General features: G+C 32.3%; 2 protein-coding genes across 2 annotated transcripts; one reads left to right on the forward strand and one right to left on the reverse strand.

Annotated features, from left to right (window-relative positions):
* The first annotated feature begins 9,930 nt into the window (after positions 1 to 9,930).
* LOC114367024 (microtubule-associated protein 70-5-like) lies at positions 9,931 to 15,352 on the forward strand. The gene is made up of 11 exons (XM_028324095.1): positions 9,931 to 10,154; positions 12,344 to 12,429; positions 12,647 to 12,712; positions 12,813 to 12,983; positions 13,063 to 13,233; positions 13,319 to 13,474; positions 13,582 to 13,728; positions 13,951 to 14,022; positions 14,106 to 14,693; positions 14,792 to 14,940; positions 15,035 to 15,352. Exons 1-11 carry the CDS (start codon positions 10,055 to 10,057, stop codon positions 15,042 to 15,044), a joined length of 1,716 nt encoding a protein of 571 aa, XP_028179896.1. The 5' UTR covers positions 9,931 to 10,054; the 3' UTR covers positions 15,045 to 15,352.
* Positions 15,353 to 17,187: 1,835 nt separating this feature from the next.
* On the reverse strand, positions 17,188 to 19,890 carry LOC114425189 (pentatricopeptide repeat-containing protein At4g16390, chloroplastic-like). The gene has a single exon (XM_028391995.1). It carries the CDS (start codon positions 19,795 to 19,797, stop codon positions 17,719 to 17,721), a length of 2,079 nt encoding a protein of 692 aa, XP_028247796.1. The 5' UTR covers positions 19,798 to 19,890; the 3' UTR covers positions 17,188 to 17,718.
* Between the last annotated feature and the right edge of the window lie 144 nt (positions 19,891 to 20,034).

The raw sequence follows: 20,034 nt of genomic DNA on the forward strand, positions 1-20,034 counted from the left end.
ATCTATTAAAACATTGTTGATACGCTTGATAGTGTTCATATGGGCCCAAAAAGATGGTATAGCATAAAGTTTCATATGCATTGTAAAGTAATTTTACGTGAGAGGATGAGTCAGATTAGTGTTATCTCGGACTTCAAAGTTACTAGGATTCGTTATACAAGTGATGCCTCTGATTGTGGTAGATTGAAGAACGTTATTCCCTTTGTATGCTTTCTTAGTTAGTTCAAATGAATTTATTGGTTAATACATAAATTAGGCAGCCAAAGCATTGGTTTCTTCAATGATATATAAATAGAATTGTTTGTAAATTTTTTCTAATAAATTTCAGCACAAGAGTTTGCAGTTATGGGCATAAGAGTTTCTCAACTGCTTAGCTCAGTTCTTTCTCTACCTTGCTGAACTGTATACACTGAAAGTACATAAAGATCAATGGCAAAAATGGTTTTTCAATGAAAGTTGACGAAGAACGATATACTTGATCAAGACAAAGTTGTTAGGTAAGAGTAAGACAAATAACCTTGAAGGATGAAAAAATGAGAGAAGAAAACTTGGTTGTAAGCTTAAATGGATTCTTTTTCTCTCTAATATCTACAATACCGATTTTCCATCGTTGTTAACTCCTATGTTTGGCTGAGCTCTACCATCAAATTCTTCAATTCAGCAATTTTCCCACGGTGCTACAGAGTTCATTGTATATAAGTTGAAGGAAATGGGAAAGATCAGCCAAGAAACATTTATGTTGTGATGAAGACCATGATAATTCAGGAACTTTGACAGGAGCTAACATCAAATTTTGTGAATCTTCTTAACCCCAAACTTGCCAGTTTATGCACCAGTATATAAAATAATGACCATCAGGGCATAATCAAATTTAGTCCAGCCTAACTTCAGAAACTTTTATATTCCTCACTTTTCTTTTTCAAGAGTTAGTCAAAACTGGTCTCAATCAAATGTGACCAGGCTGAGGGTTGAGATAATGCTGATAGAAAGGGATTCAAATTTCAAATTTTGAGCCACATGCTCTTAACTATCATAATGAATCAATCATGTCCAGATTAGGTAATGCATTAAGACTTAAGTAACCAACTTATGCTTCATCAATCTAGCCTACACTCAAATATATTAACGATTTGAACTAAATATAACCAATGCTTTACTTTCCAGATTAACATTATCTGACTCTGAGATAGTTATTTGTAAAAGTGAGGAATGGACAGGATATATGTGGTGGATCGACAGATGTTTGTGTGGTACCAGCGAAAGATCAAGCTACTAGAAATTTGCAACTATATATGGTTTAAGAGTTTAAAATTGTATGTACCATCGATGTAAACAGCTTCATGCTGTCAACCAATCAGAAATTATGGTTGGTGGTATGACTTTTAAAGAAGTTATTGAAATTCAATGCAAAAATCCTTTACAATATCAGTCATATACTATTTACTCATTTTTTGAAATGTGGGATTGAAAGAAATTTGATGTGAAAAATTGAACGTGTAGCTATAGCATAGCATTACTAGGAGTTGTTTTTTTTTTCTTTTTTTCTTCTTCTTAGAATCTATAGTCTGATATTTTCCTGTCACTTGTTATGAGTGGACAGCTTATCTGAATCGCATGTGATGTGGGTGCTTCCTCTCTCACTCAAGAGGACCAAACCAGGGCAACCATCAATTCAGTCACTAAAAGCAAGGAGAATAAAGGTAAGTGGGCACAACATGCAGCACCTGAACTAAGTAAACAACAAGCACCATTTATTTGCTGTACTTGCTAGCCATATAAAACAAAGCTCGTATTTTCAATAAATAACTTTTAGAATTTAGGGATGTTGTTTCTTAACATAGCCATGGTTTTTTTTGTACCTTCACCAAACGAAGTTTTGGGGAAACTTACTCCTCAACAGTTCCATTAAAAACAGAAAATCAATTAACGTTGTAATGATGCTACAAGGCAACATGTCTGCGGCTAGTAAACAATCCTTTGTTCACCCCAAATGTTTGGTGGCAACTAGCAAGGCACATGTTCTTGGTTTTGACACAGATATGTGGTGCACATGTGCATTTGACAATTGATGCCCATTACAATAGATTAATTACTTGGAACACATAGATATAAATGCAAAGTCCAAAATTGTAAAAAATATATTAACAGTTGTTTGCAAGTGTAGGCCACTTGATGGGTAGATGCTGTCTTAAATATTTTCATGGAGGAAAAAAGAAAGTGAACAAATTCAAACGATTGTGTTCACAAGCGTTTATGGGCCACTTGATGGGTTAGATGCTTGCTAAGGTATTTTGTTAAACAAAAAAGAAAGAAAGTTGTCACTGGGAATAATTACCTAAGATGAGAGCATGGATCATAAATCATAATAATCTACATTTTGTAGCTTTCTAGCTAATTAATTTTTGTGACCATTCTAAAGGCCTTAATTTAGTTTTCCATGTAGCTATTTACTCAAAAGGCTCTTAATGAGTGGCAACCTCATACCTTTCATCACTTGTATTATCTACTCAAACCCCAAAACTTATTTTTAAAATTAATTTTTTCTATCCTATGCACCAAGTAATGAGTAAAAAAAAATTAGAAGGTTTTTGTTAGGAAATAAAGAATTTATTACATTCTGTAAAAAAAAAAGAATTTATTACATCAAAGTCATTTATTTACATAAAAAGATTACTACTTTAGTTCATTAACCCATGCACCCTGTATACAGTAAAGGAAAATTGTTTTAGAATATAGTTGTAGTTATTTTTAGCCTCTCATCTTAACTACAGAATATAACTTTCTGTTCTCTTTTTGGTGCAAGAACAAGAACCTTGTCCCCATAAAAAATACAAGTTATACTCCTCAATTGCACTAATATCAATATGTGACTAAAAAGTGGACAAACAGTAAAAAAAAAAAAGATATGCAAATCCAAGGCTCGGTGATTGAAATAACCAGGAAAGGTCCAAAAGGTAGATTTTCTAATACTTAAAAACAAAGACACTAAGACAGATTTTACCCCCCATAAGGTTGCACAGGGTTAATACCAAAACTAGCACGTTTCAGCCAGAGAGATATGACTTATGACTTATGAGACAAGGAAACAAAGAGATTAAGCTGAAGAAATTTTTGACACTCATCATTTCCTGAAGTTTATACTTGTTTATTTTCGTTCATATTGCTGTGACAATTGTTGAGCACATTGGAGAGATACAATTTTCTTTTGAGCTGAGGAACATGGAGTTTAAACCTGAAAGGTTCTATAAGCCCATCTAAACTATGCCTGAAATTGGTACACCCTTTATTCATTCATTTAGAAGTGTTTGAGCCTCTTGAGTTTGTTCTGCCCTTCCTGCTACATAATTCAAAAGTCCTTCACCAGCCTTTTCACCATGATCTTCTGTTGAGAGTTTTGAAACGCCTCCAAAGGCTATTATTGCTACTAAGAACACAGTAGTGGAGGCAAACAAAGGCCAAAAATAGGCCAGAATGGCCAGAAAGTGGGGGGCAGCATATAACAGCAAAGAAAATGATAATGAAACTACTATTGCTATGGTTATGTGGTATCTATATTGTAGAAGCTTTTCTGATATATCCATGACGCCTTCAATAGTACTTTCACTCCAAAGAGAGAGAGAGAGAGAGAGAGAGAGAGAGGAGGAAGAATGATAAAGGGGAATGAAGAGAGAAGTTGATGGAGAGGGAGAGTGTATGGTTATTTATTTATCCTCTAACGAGTTTAGTGTTGGCAAGTATTATATATTTGAAGAGATTCTCTGTTGGAAATGATGGTCTCAATGATTTTCAAAGCTTGCTTGGCCCATTTGCCACTTCTTTTTCTGAAAGGCACATATGTTTCCCAAACTCTCCTTCCATTGAATAGGTGGAGAAAGTGCACTTAGACAGGTGGTAAAGAAATTCAACTTCTATCTTGTGATGTAAATTTTTTATGTATGATTTTCCAAGAAATGATACTTGTACTGTTGTACACCTCATTTTTTGGATGTATAGGTGAAACTTAAAAAAAAGATAGATAGAAAGAATAAAGAAAGAGATTATATGTGAATTTTTTTACCAACATTTCTAATAAAATTAACAAATTAATATTTACTAAGAAAAAGAGAGCAAAGAAAAAAAAGAAACTAGTAGATGTGACAAATAATATGATGCAAAAGAAAAACAAGATGAAAATAAGATAGAAGTAAAATTAATTGCATGTTTAATATTTTCCTAATTTTTCTTGAACATAACATAATTAGATTATTAGGTCCCCTCCTCAATCTACCTATAACTCTCTTCTGCCATCACCATAATAGATAAATCCCACCACAAGGTTAACTTTCAAATGAGATAAGGAAGATGGCATTATTCTAACATCAAATCCATTTACATCAGTGTAGTGACTCTAAAGGCTCCAATGGATGGCCAGGGCGAGGGAAGGGATAAGCTTTTCAATAATTGTTTTCAGGACCAATTTGTGAAGGGCATATTAGTCATTAAATTAAGCTGATGAAATGCTTTTGGTATAGATTCTTTGTCAAATTCCTGATTGGCCGGTTTGCAGTGTCCTTTTTGGAAGTGGATGCTTTTTAATTAGAAATTTGGAATGAAGATTAGCCTTCAGGAAAGCCACAGCTTCTTATTCTTCTTTATGGTGATGTCACTGATGTGTATCAAAGAACTCATTAATATTAATCAATGAACAATTGAGAGTTATTTGAGCCAAGTTTTGTCCTTCCTTTGGATTTAAGGTTTCTTTAAACCAAACACAGTCATCACCCCCTTACCCCACGTGGGAAGTCCAGGCCTAATCATTATTTAGTGAAAAAAAAATTATAGGAAAAACTTCCCCACCGTAAAATGGTTGAAGGAAAATCAAACCTTTAACTCTTAAGAATGAGATGCAAATTTCTAAGAAAATGCAATGATATTTGTATATTTACTTTTTATGTGTGTGGGGGATTTGTACAGTTACTTAAAAAAATGAGATTTTTTAGTTACATAATGTGTGATTTATTAAAAAAAGATACATTTTAACTAATTTGTATAGTTACTTAAAATGAGATTTATGCACAAGGATGTGGTTGGTCTAGTTTATAAGAAACAAATTCATATCTTATAAAAATGTGAATTCTATTCATGTTGTAAATGATAGTTTTGATACATTTTTAGAAACTTTCTTTTATTTTTAAAATCTTTCTTGATCTTAATAAATTTTTAGAGACTTAATTCACTTAAATTTTCTTCAATTAAAAAAAATGAGATTAAGGATTTGTTCAACAAGTTATTTAACTATTTTTTAACTTTTTTTACTAGTTGAAAAATTTGTTTGACTATTTGATAAACAAGTTTTTTAAGTAACTTTTAGTTTATTTTAAAATGCTAGTTGAAGTAGTGTCTAGTTTCTAGTTTTTTATATTTATTTTCTTTTTATCCTTAAAATATTTATTTAATTTTTTTTATTACATTTTTTAAATATATTATTTATGTCATTTTATATTTTCTAGTTATTTCAACAACTAATTTTACTAAATATTTATAATTTATTTAAAAAAGTAATAAATAAAATGAATAAATATATTAAGGATAAAATAAAAAAATATAAAAAACTAAAAAAATATTACTTTAAATAATATTTCAAAAAATATTTATTATTAAAAAATTATTTAATGAACAATCAAATAAGTGTCTTTTAGTTAATAATAATTGAAATACCTCATCAACCATAATTATAGCCTTATGCATATAAAAAATACTGAACAAAATAAATATATGTTAACAACTTTAATTCAAAATATATGAAACTCTCACTCTCAGATAAGGGGTAGCCTTCAACCTCATAATGGACATGGAAATTGTGACTTCACTGACTCGGTTTGAGGTGGTAGGTAATCTTCAATCTTATGAAAGAGATAGGGACATGAGAATGTGAGATAAAGTCAAACAACAATAAATCATAAGTCAAAATTTTATTTTCCTTCTGAAAAAGAGCACAAATCTCAGACTCGTGTGGGCCAGTGGGTGCTTGAGTTGAGCCTTGGTTATTATTGTTCGGTCTGATTTGTTTCTAGGAAAGTAGGAACTCTAAGCCCACCAAAGATTTGCTTTGGTTCCACGCATGCTCTTTGAGTCCATTCAGGGAACTTGGATTTAATATCATTATCCGTTGCATCATGCAGAAGTGGACAATGAAGAAGGATGCTTCAGAAAATGAAAATGGGCTGAAATCAGCAAAAAGCCCAACTGTCAATGAATTTTTGCATCTTTCAGTGCACTTTCTAATAATAACAATAATAATTTTTTAATTGGTTGAAAGTGAAAATCTTTATACACTGCCCATAACAATTAAATAGATTAAATAATTATGCACCAATAAAGAATTTCTACATTGTTATTCAATTATAAATTATCATATATAATAATTATTTTTTTATTATAATAAAGCTTAATAAGTTTGATATGACCTATGAATCTTAAAGTAGTTATTATCAAAGTAAAAAAAATTATCATACATATTAGTTTGTGATTGAATAATAATATAAAAATACTAATGCATGTCCTATTTTCTCTTTATAATAACTTACTTAAAAGTTATACTTTACAATCATTTTTAATTGGTTGACAATAAAAATCAATTTTTTTTTTAATTTGAAAAACATCAAAGCAAACATATAATGAAGACATGGGAAAAATTTGAGCAATAAGAAAAAACTTGAGGAGTATGGACTAGTTTCTATCCAAGGATTCTAAGAATGGGAAATAATTAACATTTATCTCTCTCCTCAACAACAGTTATTACATATAATAATGATAAATAAATATACACACCAAACTTAATGTTATACAAATTGTTGTATAATATATCATTGTACATGTAGCACATCTTCTTTTTTATGGATAATTTTTTTTGTAATTATGATATTGATGCCAAATATTTATCAAAGTTACGATTAATCTTGAATCAAGTTCATTACGAGTCAGACCAACGACTTATTTATATCAAGGATAAGTTTATATATGAAAGTATTATTATTCGGGTAATTTTAGAATTATATGAAAATATTATGCAAATAAAAACCCATTAATTAGATCAACCTTGTATTATAGTTTATTTTTTTTATTTTCACTTCGCAAAATAATGTTTACCATCGAGGAGAGGATTAGGACTAAAGGGCAGTTGAGGCCATTTTCTTCCTTTCTCCTTGTTTTTTCCATGCTTTCACATTACAATTGATCGATAAAGATAAAAACATCCCTTTCTACAACTACCATTATGCATAGAGGCTTCTATTATGTATTATCTTTATCGTAAATCAATTATGTTCGAATAATCAGTAATAATATGACATGTACATGTTTTTCTTATGAGTTATGAGAGCCTGTTTATAATAATACAAATAAGTCCCTACAACTTTCACCAGATGTACACCTTAACAGACATATCTGAATGAAAATACATCTATAGATAATTAAAACTGATAACTTAAATCAAACAATTTTTAGATTGTATTAAGTAGATAGGCTTGAATATGAATATTTATTTGAGTTATCTATAAATTATATTTTTCAATTATGCTGTACGCGTCCATCCAATCGTCAATTCCCTTTGAGCAACACCTAGCTAACAGCAGACACGCCACCATGTATAATATACTATCGAACAATACATTCTAACCTTTATACATATTTTAAATTCAACTCCTTCTGTTTTTGGTTCAAGACATTCTATATATTGTAATTTGTAAACCTACCAACTAAAACCAACATAAAATATGTACCACTAAGAGAACGACTAGAAGTATCAGTGGCGGACCAACATAGCTGTCAGGGTATGCACTTACATCTCCTCATTTTTTAAAAATAAAATCTTATATTTTTATATATATTTTTTTTTATATTTATATAATTAAACCCACTGATTTTATTTTTTATAATTTATATCCACTAACTTAAGATTTTGGATCCGCCACTGGATAGCATCCCTAGCCTCTTCCATCACATCATTATCAAACCATTCTTAGTAGCACATAAATTCAAATGAGAAATCATTGAATTCAATTATATTACATCAAAATCCCTTTTGAATTTTATTCTATTGTTTATTGGGCTTTGCCTGTGACTTCCTTCTCCATTTTTAAACGAGCTTCGGTTGTTGGTAAAGCCCTCCATTTGTTGTCACCATCCAAACAAAACAGGGAAAAAAAGAGAAAAAAAAATCATATATTTGGTTTTGGCAATGTGTGCAGGAACCGTAATTTTTTTCTTTTTTACTTTATTTAATTATTATACTTTTAAGCTAAGATGACACCTTCTCTGAATATTGATCCAAATTTATTTGTTCTTTGAAGCCACTTTAATTAGTTGGTCGCTTTCAAAATTTGAGTCCTGATACATCATTTCTTTTGTTAAATTCGCAGTTTTTTTTAAGTGACTTTCACCAAGTAAAACAAAAGTGATCTCAGAACGGTTTTAGCGCTTAAGCAATACAATAGTCTAAAGTGATATCCTTCCATTGACACAGATAGAATACGACAACTTAGAAGAGTTCAATTCGAAACGCATTAGTGAGTTTACCAATACCCTTCCATTCATGCAGAATGAATATGTCAAGAAATTAGGAGTGTTTAATTTGAAATGAATAACTGACTTTACCCCAAAATAATTATTTTCTACACTTTCTAGAGAAAATTTTCATAGCAAGTAAGGAATTTAAAGTCCTAGGTAATGTAACTATGTTGAATATTTGGAGAGGAAATTTTGCTGCTCATAGTATTTCTATCTAATTTAATTAAGATTGTTTCTGAAGAAGATACATGTGATATAAACAAAAAAAATTAAAATATAATCTTAATAAAACACAAGCCTCAACCACATTGATTTTAAGGTTGTTTAAAAGAACACAATTAAAACTTAAAATGCTTGATATGATCTAATAAATATTTCTACTTTACATACTGCAAGCTTTTATTGTGTCTCATACTCTTAAAACTACCACTTTAGATTTGAGAATGAAGCAAAATGTGTCAGCAGAAAAACACAGATTGAAAGGAAAAACTGCAACAACTAATGCACTACCACCTGTTATTCATCAATATGATTGATTGAACCTGAATTTTACTGATCACAAAATGAGTTTAGGTTAATAAAAAGAATTATTGTTGCCGACAATAACTTGGCTCAATTGGCACTGGTCCACATCCTTGATGTTCTCCTTCCCTACCAGGTGTTTATACATACAATGTACCCCAACAAAACCACAAAACAAAACAAGCCAAGAGTAACCTGCTTAACCTTGTTTTTAACTTTATATCAAGTACATTTTAAAAAGTTTCGTATACTTTATCATTCTGGTATGAAATTTTGAAATAGGTCTCATCATCGTGGAAATAAAAGTTTGTGAAGTATAGAAGCCGGAAAAAATTATGAGAAAATAATATATATAATGATAATGTAAAGAGTTTTTATAATGTCATTCAATTACACGAACCACCACATATGATAAACGTTTGATTTTTATAATAATTATGTTAAAATGATTTTTGATTGGTTGCCAATATAAAATTATACTACTTAGAAATTAAACTCAAAAAACTTCTAAGGATAAGAAATAGAGAGAAAGTAACCGTTGCTGTCAAAGCTAGAATTAAGGAGGAGCTAATGAGGTAAAGTAGTAGCCTGCTTAGTTGGCTAGTTATGGATTTCATTTGTCAAGTTTGCTTCACTGCAGGGGAAGCTCATTCCTCTCTTTGCGGTTAATTGATTCCTTATACGAATAGACTTTCTTATTTTCTGCCACAAAAACCTCTCTCATTATTATTATTTTTATTATTAATATATGTTTCCATTTTAGAGCCATCTTTTGTTGTTGGTGTTTTAGGACTAAGCCTCAACCAGTGCACTTGTCAGCATCAAGTAACAAAACCAAAGAAAAAAAAAACTACTATATATAGCCAGTGACCAAGCCCCCTTTGTTATTGAACAAAGCCTATTTCCATTTTTCAGTGACCAAGCCTCATTTGTTGTTGGACAAAGCCTATTTGTGTGAGCATTTGGCAGCACCAGAAAGAGGAAAATGGTGGCTAGTGAAGAGATATATGGTGGGGAAGAACTTTCTCTTGTCCAACCAGACCCTATGGGGTTGCAGATTGATCGTTTGCACAACCAACTCACAGGTTCATATCATTATCATATCACATCTCTGTTGTATTACTTTTTCTGCTTCAGCATTATTATTACTTTTAAGTTGGCTTTTCATAGTCTTTTCAGGTTCCTGCATGTGAAACACCAATGGGATTGACTTAAGTGCATCTAAGTGTTGTGTTTGAACTTGAGTAAGATGAATTATTTCATAAGTAGAAAATAACAGATAAATTGAAGAGTTTAACCTTATGCTTATGCATTAAACTTTGGCTGTGAATTACTGAACCCATGATATATAATTTTTGTAAGAGTCAATAAATTTAAAATATATGACAAATTCATAATGCTGAAACTCTTTATAAGATTAGTGTATAGACTATTATTCTCTAAAATAAATTATTTTTTTTATCAGAAGTTACAATCAATTTATACATTTCTAACGGATAACATTATTATGGACAATATATTTTGTTAACATACCGTTCATTATTATTTTAATTAATTACACCTTTGGGTGGTGTATTATAAGGAAATTGTAATTAAAGTTGACTAATATACTCCTTAAATAGAAGTGTGTATTACCATTTTATAACTTTCTATTGAATAATTTTATTTTAAAACTCACCATTGATTGAAAAATTCTTTTATGCAGATCAAATCTATTATATTTTATATTAATAAAAAAAATTAGATACCTCAAAGATCAAATTTTCGATAATATTTTTTTTTACAATATACTAAAATATGAATAATTTAATCATCTTCTTATTATTGATGTTCAATTTATATAAAATTTATCACAACTCACAAATAATTAAAATAATATATACTCATAATTCAGTTCAATTTATATAAAATTTATCACAACTCACAAATAATTAAAATAATATATACTCATAATTCAATTATTATTAGATCAATCAAATTCACATTTTATATAATTATAATTCAAAGGTTTGGTTAAATTACATAGATAAAGTGAAAATGAGTTATTTTTCATATATATATATATATAGAGAGAGAGAGATAAAATAAGATTTTACTCAATGTAAAAGTAATAAAATGTAACTTTCACGTTAAGAGAGTTAAAATTAAATTTAGAATCTGAACTTGATTTTATTACAAAATTACCAAACAACAATACATGCACGACATTGAAGACTAAATACACCCTCCAAACCAAACTGGGGTTTGGCTTCCTCGGTGCTTAAATAAACAGAACTTAAACTTTTAAGTAAGCTAGTATAAATGCATTTTATATCTTAAAACTAAGGACAGATGCATTAAGTTTGAGTGCAAGTTTAATTGTTTATTTCTTATTTTATTAATTGTTATAAAAATGCTGCATTATTTTTTCTGGTTTCTTATTTTCGAAGTTTCGTATTGATCAAAATGATGAAAACAATGTGACTTCATTATTGTCTATGTAAATGTTTGGAAATTGAGAATGTGGTCAAAATAATATGATATTTTTCAAAGGAAGAGATAAAGTATATAAAAGAACAGAGATTAATCAATAGAGGTAGGGGTTTAAAAAGTAAAGGGATATTTGTTTGTCATCATTGGTTAATGTATCAAAGAAAAGATAATTGATAGCTTATATTGTTAAATATTTTTCACATATCTTGGCTAATGCTAAGTGATGGTGGAGACTGGCCACAATTTAAAATAAGATTTTGACTTAAATGCACTAGTTAAAAAATCAATTATAGAACCTATTTTCATTTATTTTAATTAATAGAAACAGTTAGCCTTTGCCTTCAAAATAGAGAGGCAATCAAACAAACATATTTCTAATCTAAAAAGAAAATATTGAGATGAGGAAGGCAATGACAAGGTATATCAGTGACTGTTAGATTTTGTTGCCACTGTTTGAAACCCGAAGACAAGTTCACTATTGATAAACGTTATGAAACTTATGTTTCATTGTCTGCCTAGTAACATCTTATAAATTCATGTTTCATTAATACGCTTTATGTGTTTCATTGATTGCATATAGTATCTCATAATTCATTGCCAATTGTAAGATTTATTATTATTATTTGTATAGAGGGTTTATTGAACTTGTTTTTCTGTATTTCCCCACAAATCTAATTTAGTTTTCTTTTTATTGGCAACAAAATGAAAACGGAGAATATATTATGTGAATGGCTTTTTCTATTATATTTAAACCAGTTTTATTTATCGATACAATTATGACTGAATTTTAACCCCATTGCAGAAAAGGTCAAGGAACTAGCAAATTGCCAGAGTGAAATCAAGGCCTTAAGGGCAACTGAAGCTAAAAAGGACAAGGCCATAGAAGAGGTATTTCTTTTAAGAGTAAAATTTGATCTAGTGATATTTAATTTGATTTTTTTTTTACACTGTTAGAAGATTAAAATAAAATATTTATTGTAGATGCCGTTATTCTCACTCTCCATGGTACTGATTCAGTTGCATTATACATTTCTTTATAAATAACAAGATATATAAATTTCTCAGTGACTAAAGAATAGCTGTAATTATGTTTCTTTTATTCCAGCTGAGAAATGAAGTCGGTAAGCTGGACGATAAACTAAGACTTACTGAGGATCATCTCAAACATAAGGTACACCAAAGTGGTGCTAATATATCATAAAAAATTGGAACCATGTAAAACAATACTAAATTCTAAAAATGCATGTTCCTCAAAATCTGTTCAAATTCAGAAGCTAGAAATCAAGAAACTGACAGAGGAAAAGAAAGATGCATTGGCCGCACAATATGCAGCAGAAGCAACTCTTAGAAGGTTACATGCAGATCAAAAGGAAGATGATTTTGTTCCTCTTGAGAGTGTCATTACTCCTCTTGAAGCTGAGATTAAGATGTATAGGAATGAGGTACTAAATACTAATAATGAAATTCCACCAAGGAGTGAATTATGCAAAATGAGAATACTAACATTTATTTTGTATTCAGATTGCATCACTTCAAGAAGATAAGAAAGCCTTGGAACGACTCACAAAGTCAAAAGAGGCTGCACTGCTTGAAGCAGAGAAGATTTTAAGAAGTGCACTAGAGAGAGTTTTAATAGTTGAGGAAGTTCAAAATGAGAATTTTGACTTAAAGAGACAGATTGAAATCTGCCAGGCATACTTTTTATGTTTCCATTTTCACATTTAGTTTCTATAGTTAACTTTAAGCGCATAAGCCAATTTATAGCTTCCATGGACAGGAGGAGATCAAAATCTTAGAGAAAACACATCGTCAAAAGATTTTGGAAGTTGAAAAACTTAGCCAAACCATCCATGAACTGGAGGAGATCATCCTATCCAGTGGAGTCAATGCTAATGCCATTCGTGATTATCAGCGACAGATTTCTGAATTGCAAGTAGGCATATCTTATGGCCACTGCCATTATGAACTTAATTTTGGATATATTGGCTTTCTGCATTTCGGTTGGTCTAAGCAGTGACATGATTTAACACAAATTTTCAGGAGGAGAAAAGGACACTGGAGAGGGAGCTAGCAAGGGTAAAAGTTTCAGCCAACAGAGTTGCAACTGTTGTGGCTAATGAGTGGAAGGATGAGAATGACAAGGTCATGCCTGTCAAGCAATGGCTGGAAGAGAGAAGGATAATGCAGGTATATATCTTCCCATGAAAATCTTTGGTGCTCATATGGTCCTGCCTATTTAGTCCAAAATACTATTATTTTCATTATCCAAGACCAATATATATAGGATTTTTTTAGAAGGTCAAAATCCTATCAAGAAAAAGCTAATTTCAATTCCAAACTATACTTTAAAGTGCTGAAATTTTTATGAGCAAGAAAAATTTATGATCAATTATGTCCTTGCATATATAGGCAGAGATGCAACGATTAAAAGATAAGCTAGCTATATCAGAGAGAACAGCAAAGGCAGAGTCACAATTGAAGGTAACCTATTTGTCTTCCTTCCATGTAAGCATGTAAATAATGTTTTTGGCAATAACTAATGTTATCTGTGTGATTTTTCTAAGGATAAACTGAAGCTGAGGTTAAAAACACTAGAAGAAGGCTTAAAGCATTTCTCAAATCACCCAGTCAGTTCAAATTCCGTGTCTGCAAAATCAGAAAAGTCTAAGATCTTAAGCTTCCTAACGACCAATAGCGGACTGAGAAACAGATCCACATCACAACCAAGGGGATCTGCTATTGGAAGCTCTTTGTTCCAAAAGTCAAATGCAAAAAGCAACACAGACAGTGTTACTGGGAGCCTAATACCAGGCAGCATTATGAAAAAGAAATATGGTTCGGCAGAAAATGTGTTGAAGAAAGGTATATGGGCATCAAGACACAAAGTTGCTGATAGTGATGAAAAAGAAAATGAGATGCAGGTGAACGCAGGCATGAATTCAAATAAATGCAATGATGAAAAAGAAGCAGCAGAAATTAAAACCAGTATTGATGATAATGACGACTCTAAAAGCAATAGCTGTAATGATTTAGGCAGCAATGATGTGGTCTCAGGTTTTTTATATGATAGGCTTCAAAAAGAGTTCATCAATTTGAGAAAGTCTTGTGAAATTAAAGAGAGTAATTTGCACACTAAAGATGAAGAAATAAAGGTACCAGTAACATCTATGATCACTTCCCCACACCTTCCCCTTTTTACTTAAGAATCGAAGATAAGAAAAATGTTTTTGTTTTTATTTTTATTTTTCAGATTCTCACTAAGAAAGTTGATGCATTGACAAAGGCTATGGAAATAGAGTGGAAAAAAATGAAAAGAGAAGCAGCTGCCAGAGAGAAGGAGGCTGCATCAACAAAATCAGATGATAACAGGAAACTCAGACGCTCAAACTCCTCTAGAAGGTTCTATAACTTTTCTTATTGAATGACCAACACTGATGTTAATTGTCAAATTTGTTTATACTAGCCCTTAACCTTTTTTATAAAATTACTGCAGGATGATATGATGAAGAACACATTGAAGAGTCTTTATTTAGAGAAATCTGAAGGCAATTTAATAATCAATGGCATCTTGTGATTTTTCTTTGTAAATAAAAAGCAAAAATTTAGTGAGGTAGTATGTTGAAATAAAGTTTCACTGGGCTAAGGGAGTCTGGGATCTGACTCTGTGCATACTACATACACTAAATTTATTTAAATGGCATCCTCTGTGCTCTGTGATTGTGTGTATTACATACATACTATCCCTGTTTGTCAAATGTATCTGCAGAGAGATGAAATATATATGATGAACATTTGGAAAATATTTGAATTACATGTCTGCATTATGTGTATCAAAAATCTTATTTACCAAAGATGATTATAAAGAAAGACTATTCCTGAATATAGAGTGATTTTGAGAATCATTCTAAAGTAAAGAAAAGCTTAATGGTATGAGTATGACGGTAACTTTAATTATAATTGAGCATTTAAGGATATCTACTTGCAGCAATCATGGAATATCATTACAAGTCTTTAAAGGATATAATTATCTAAACATCACTGAGCAGAAGCAGATTCCATACTATCTTATAATAGAGGAACAAGGAAAAATTGTAGCAGTAGTATCACTTTAAGCAGCTGAAATGAATGAACAAATATCATATTCTCATTGTTCATCCAATCATCCAAGAACTTGAACAGTCAGCATTCACTACTCCTACAGTATGAATGAAAAACTCTTAAACCAGAAGAAAACTAAAAAAAAGATGTACATGGAGAAACTTTTCTTTTTTTTCTTTTCTTCCCCCTGCTGCTATAGTTAAAAATATTGAGCAGGTAAACATCCTTAATTTCCTGATCAAATACAACCTAGCATCTTTCTGAAAATCCGCAAAAACTACAAATAAAATTCATTATACAACTGATGATAGGAATACTTCAATAGCATCCATCCCACCATTTAATAGTTATGCACCTCTTGAATAGTTGGTAAAGAAGGTAACCATTTTTGGCACCCTCTCAAACCAAAACTTCGCCTGACACGTGCAGCTCTACATTGGATTTGGAGCCTCTTTGATCCGCTTAACAGCGATTCCAATTCTTCTGCAGTCACCACAATCTTCACACTCCTAGCCTTCAACTTTCTGTTGTTAGTTGTCCTACAAGGCATATCCGATTGCAACATGAATGGTGCAAGCTGGTAAACCTCCCCATGCCGCAGCTTCCTACGCACCACTATGTAATGCTTATTAGGAGCAGAGTTCATCTTTTCAACTGGCACTGAGGCATCTAATTCTCTTCCTTCAATTAGAGGATATCTGGTTTGCTTCTTTGGTTGAGAGTGGTAACCCATACAGTTTCCCATTTTGCATATGATCAAATGAAGGACTAACCATCATATAGAGAAAGTTGGGTCAATTTAAGTTGAATAAAATATTAACGTGCAAGCCATCATTGATCACATACCTTTCGTTACGTGTTGACTTCTATTAAAAATAAGAATATACAGAAGAGTTCCATTAGGCCAAAAAAAGTAAAGAGGGGTGTGACTGGATAGGCACTTCAGGTCCAGGTAAGACTAGAAGTTGCAAGCACATTACTACTAAATGTTCCCTAAACTAAAGTCAAAAGAACTTTATTCCTTAATTTGCCAACCTTTGTCCAAGCAATTAATTATTTCAATAATAACACATTAAAGCCATAAGCAAAAAGTCAAAGTCAATCCTACAGATAAAAGAATTGACTGAAAAAAGTAACAATCATGTTCAATAAAAAGGTCAATCTCAACCCTGCTTACACCATTATTTTCTTTTATTCTTCTTTTTAAGTCTTTTTTAAAACAGTAAACGAAAAGAAAAAGCAGATAATAGCCTGCTTTTTCTCAGTTGTTTTTGCAATATGGGAACTGCTTGTTTAGATTCACATTGAACTATCCCGAACTAAGTTGAAATAGTGGCTAACGTGATTTCAAATAAAAATTCATATGTTTGGTTGCATTTTGAGAAATTGGTTTCAGGTTCAAATTGACTTAAAAAACATTTTTGTACGTTAGATAAAAAAATTATAAATTTTAATATAATTTGCTTTAATGAAAAAAACGTCAAAATATAAAACGCATCACTTCAAAATCAATTTTACAGTCATTCCCTCGCACAAATGAAAATGTAATAGTTGAAAAGGAATACAACACTTTATTCAAAGAGTAGAACTATGCCTTCTTTTCTTGAACCAGAATAGGAAAAAAAAAAAAACTGGTCCCAGCCGTGTAAACCAGCTCTCAGTTTATAACAGAAGGTACCGGATTGTGTTTGTTTAGAACAGAATAAAAACATGTGCCACATCAACCTGGCCATAAAATGAGGCATCCTTGGACTCAGACTACAATAATGAGAAGACCAACTTTCACCCCGTGCACCTGTCCTTGCCAACTATTAATTCCAGTATCCATTTGTTCAATCAACACTACTAATAACCTAGTATCCTACAACATACGATTTTGAAATTCACCAGAGCCACAAAGCCAAGAACTTATTACTTACATTTACTCTTTCTAGATATTAGTATCACACCTTCATTCACAATGTAAGACATCCAAAATAAGACAAATTTTCAGAAACTATTCATCAAAACTTTCTCCCATGGTAAGGGAAAAATGCAAAAAGTATGTGTTTCGGGGTTGCCTAATAGCAAACAGCAATATCATTGGGGAAGAACCACTACTGAACCCCTAGATTGCAGCCATGATGTAGCTGCTTCACTGGTAGCCAAAAACCAGCCAGCCTTATTGGCAGCCTTATGAAATGGAGCTTTAAGTTCCTTCAGATACAATTCAAATACAGTAGGCAAAACTTTATCTGAAAATCTGTGTTTCCCACCCCCAGTATTAATTCCAAGTAGTGGTGGAAGCTCCTCCCCTAGTTCCAAAGTCTTAGACAAGTCATTTATCCAAACACTTAAGGCGGTCAGAGCAGCTCCAACTGACAGTCTCTTTAGGTGCAGAGACCACTTTGCTTGAGATCTTGACTGTATATCTGTATATATCTCAAGAGTCAGCCCAAGGTCCAGAAGGTCACGAGCTCTGTCTGGCACATCCAGGTTCACACAAAGATCAATTAGACAATTGCACATGGACTTCTTTATATCAGCTTCAGTTGAATTCAAAAGTTCTGACGCCTCCATTCTAAAATCTCCACCACCCTCCTGCTTTTCCATTATATATCTTAACACAGACCCAAGCTTTGGATTAGCCTTCTCAACACAACCTGTTAGCTTACCAAGTTCTTCTTTTGGTACTTGGGTCATTGCATACAGAAGACAATCACAGAAGCGACCATCAGGACTGATGCCCAAATCCATGAGCTGATTAAATATCTTTACAACGTCATCAGTTCGCTTGGCTTTTCCATAGCAATGGACAAGGGATGTCAGAACTATAATATTAGGCTCAAATCCAGATTCCATCATTTCATTGAACATGGCTTCCATCTCTGAAATTTTCCCAATGCTGGAGTACATGTTGATCAAGGATGCATATGTAAAACTGTCTGGACGGCAAGTCCCAGAACTTTTCATGTCTTCAAAAATTTTAACAGCTTCACCCTCACATCCAACATTTGCACACATGTCAAAAAGCATGTTATAAAGAAGTATATCCAAATCCTTCCCCTTCTCCTTCATTTCCTTGTAAACATTCAGTGCATCTCTGTTAAACCGTGCTCTACAATAGGCTTGTAACAAAGCTGCATAGGTAGGCCAATTTGGTGTCAACCCATTATTTATCATCTCCTCATATATAGCCTTGGCATCCCTGGCCCTCTTAGCTCTCCCCATGGCATACAACAGAGCATTATACGTTACCAAGTTCGGCTTTGCACCAAGAACCTTCAAGTCATTGTAAACATTCAAGCATCCATCATAGTTCCCTGACATCCCATGCATCTTAATCAACCCCGAGAACACCACCGTGTCAACATGCCATTTCTCTGCTTTTGCACGATCATACAGTCTCAAAGCCATATCAGCATTACCAGTTCGAGCATAAGAATATATCATAGACGAGCACACATTGTCATCCGGTTCACAACCGAAAGAGGGCATCATCTCAAACCACTTCACAGCCTTATGCGGCAAAGAACACACGGAAGCACAGATAATCATAGTTGAAAACGTAATGAGATTAGGGTTGACCCCTCTTTGAAGCATTTCATCAAACAGCTTCTCTGCTCCTTCGAAATCCTTAACCTCCCTAAAAAGCTTCAGGGTAACGTTGTAGAGAATAACGTGCCTAGCGTGTTTAATCTTCTGCTTGAAGTACTCAACAGCGAGGAGTGCAGTGTAGGGATTCACCATGGAATTGAGAATAAACACTGCATCAGCTTCTAAAACATTGTCCCCCAAAACTTTGAGGATTTCAGAAACGTGTTGCTGGGTGGGGTTGCAGGAGTCGAGAGACCTGGCAAGTTTGGTGAGAGATGAAGACCTGGTGTGATAGGAATTCTTCCAAAGGTGTTTTGCTCTGGGGCTTTTGGGATTGACCCAGATGGAAGTTTTGGATAAAGACGAAGACTTTGCATCTGGGTCATCGAGTATTGTGTCTTGTAGAAGGGTTTTGGATTGATGGGAAGAAGGGAAGTTGGGAAGTTTGGAATGGCGGGAAGAGTAAGAGGGGATAGAAGTGGTATTAGTGATTTGTTTACGATAATGGAAGGAAGAAGAAGAAGAAGAAGAAGGAAGAAGAGGAAAAGAAGAAGAACAACAGAGAAGGTAAGACTGAGCCATTTTCCTTCTTCCCTCTGAGTCTGAGACTGTCGAGACTCGAGAAAACTGATATGGCTTTGAAAAAGAAAAAAAATAAATATAAACAGACGGGTTGTTGAGCAAGAAATTACTTTATTTCCTCCAAATCTTAAGACACACACGATCATAGTTCTTTATGCAAATTCAAGTATTTTTTATTTTTATTTTCTACAACACAAGTATAGAACTTGAGACTTATGAGAAAAAAAAAAACTTGAG

This window comes from Glycine soja, chromosome 9, assembly GCF_004193775.1.
Source record: "Glycine soja cultivar W05 chromosome 9, ASM419377v2, whole genome shotgun sequence".
NCBI classification, from domain to species: Eukaryota; Viridiplantae; Streptophyta; class Magnoliopsida; order Fabales; family Fabaceae; genus Glycine; species Glycine soja.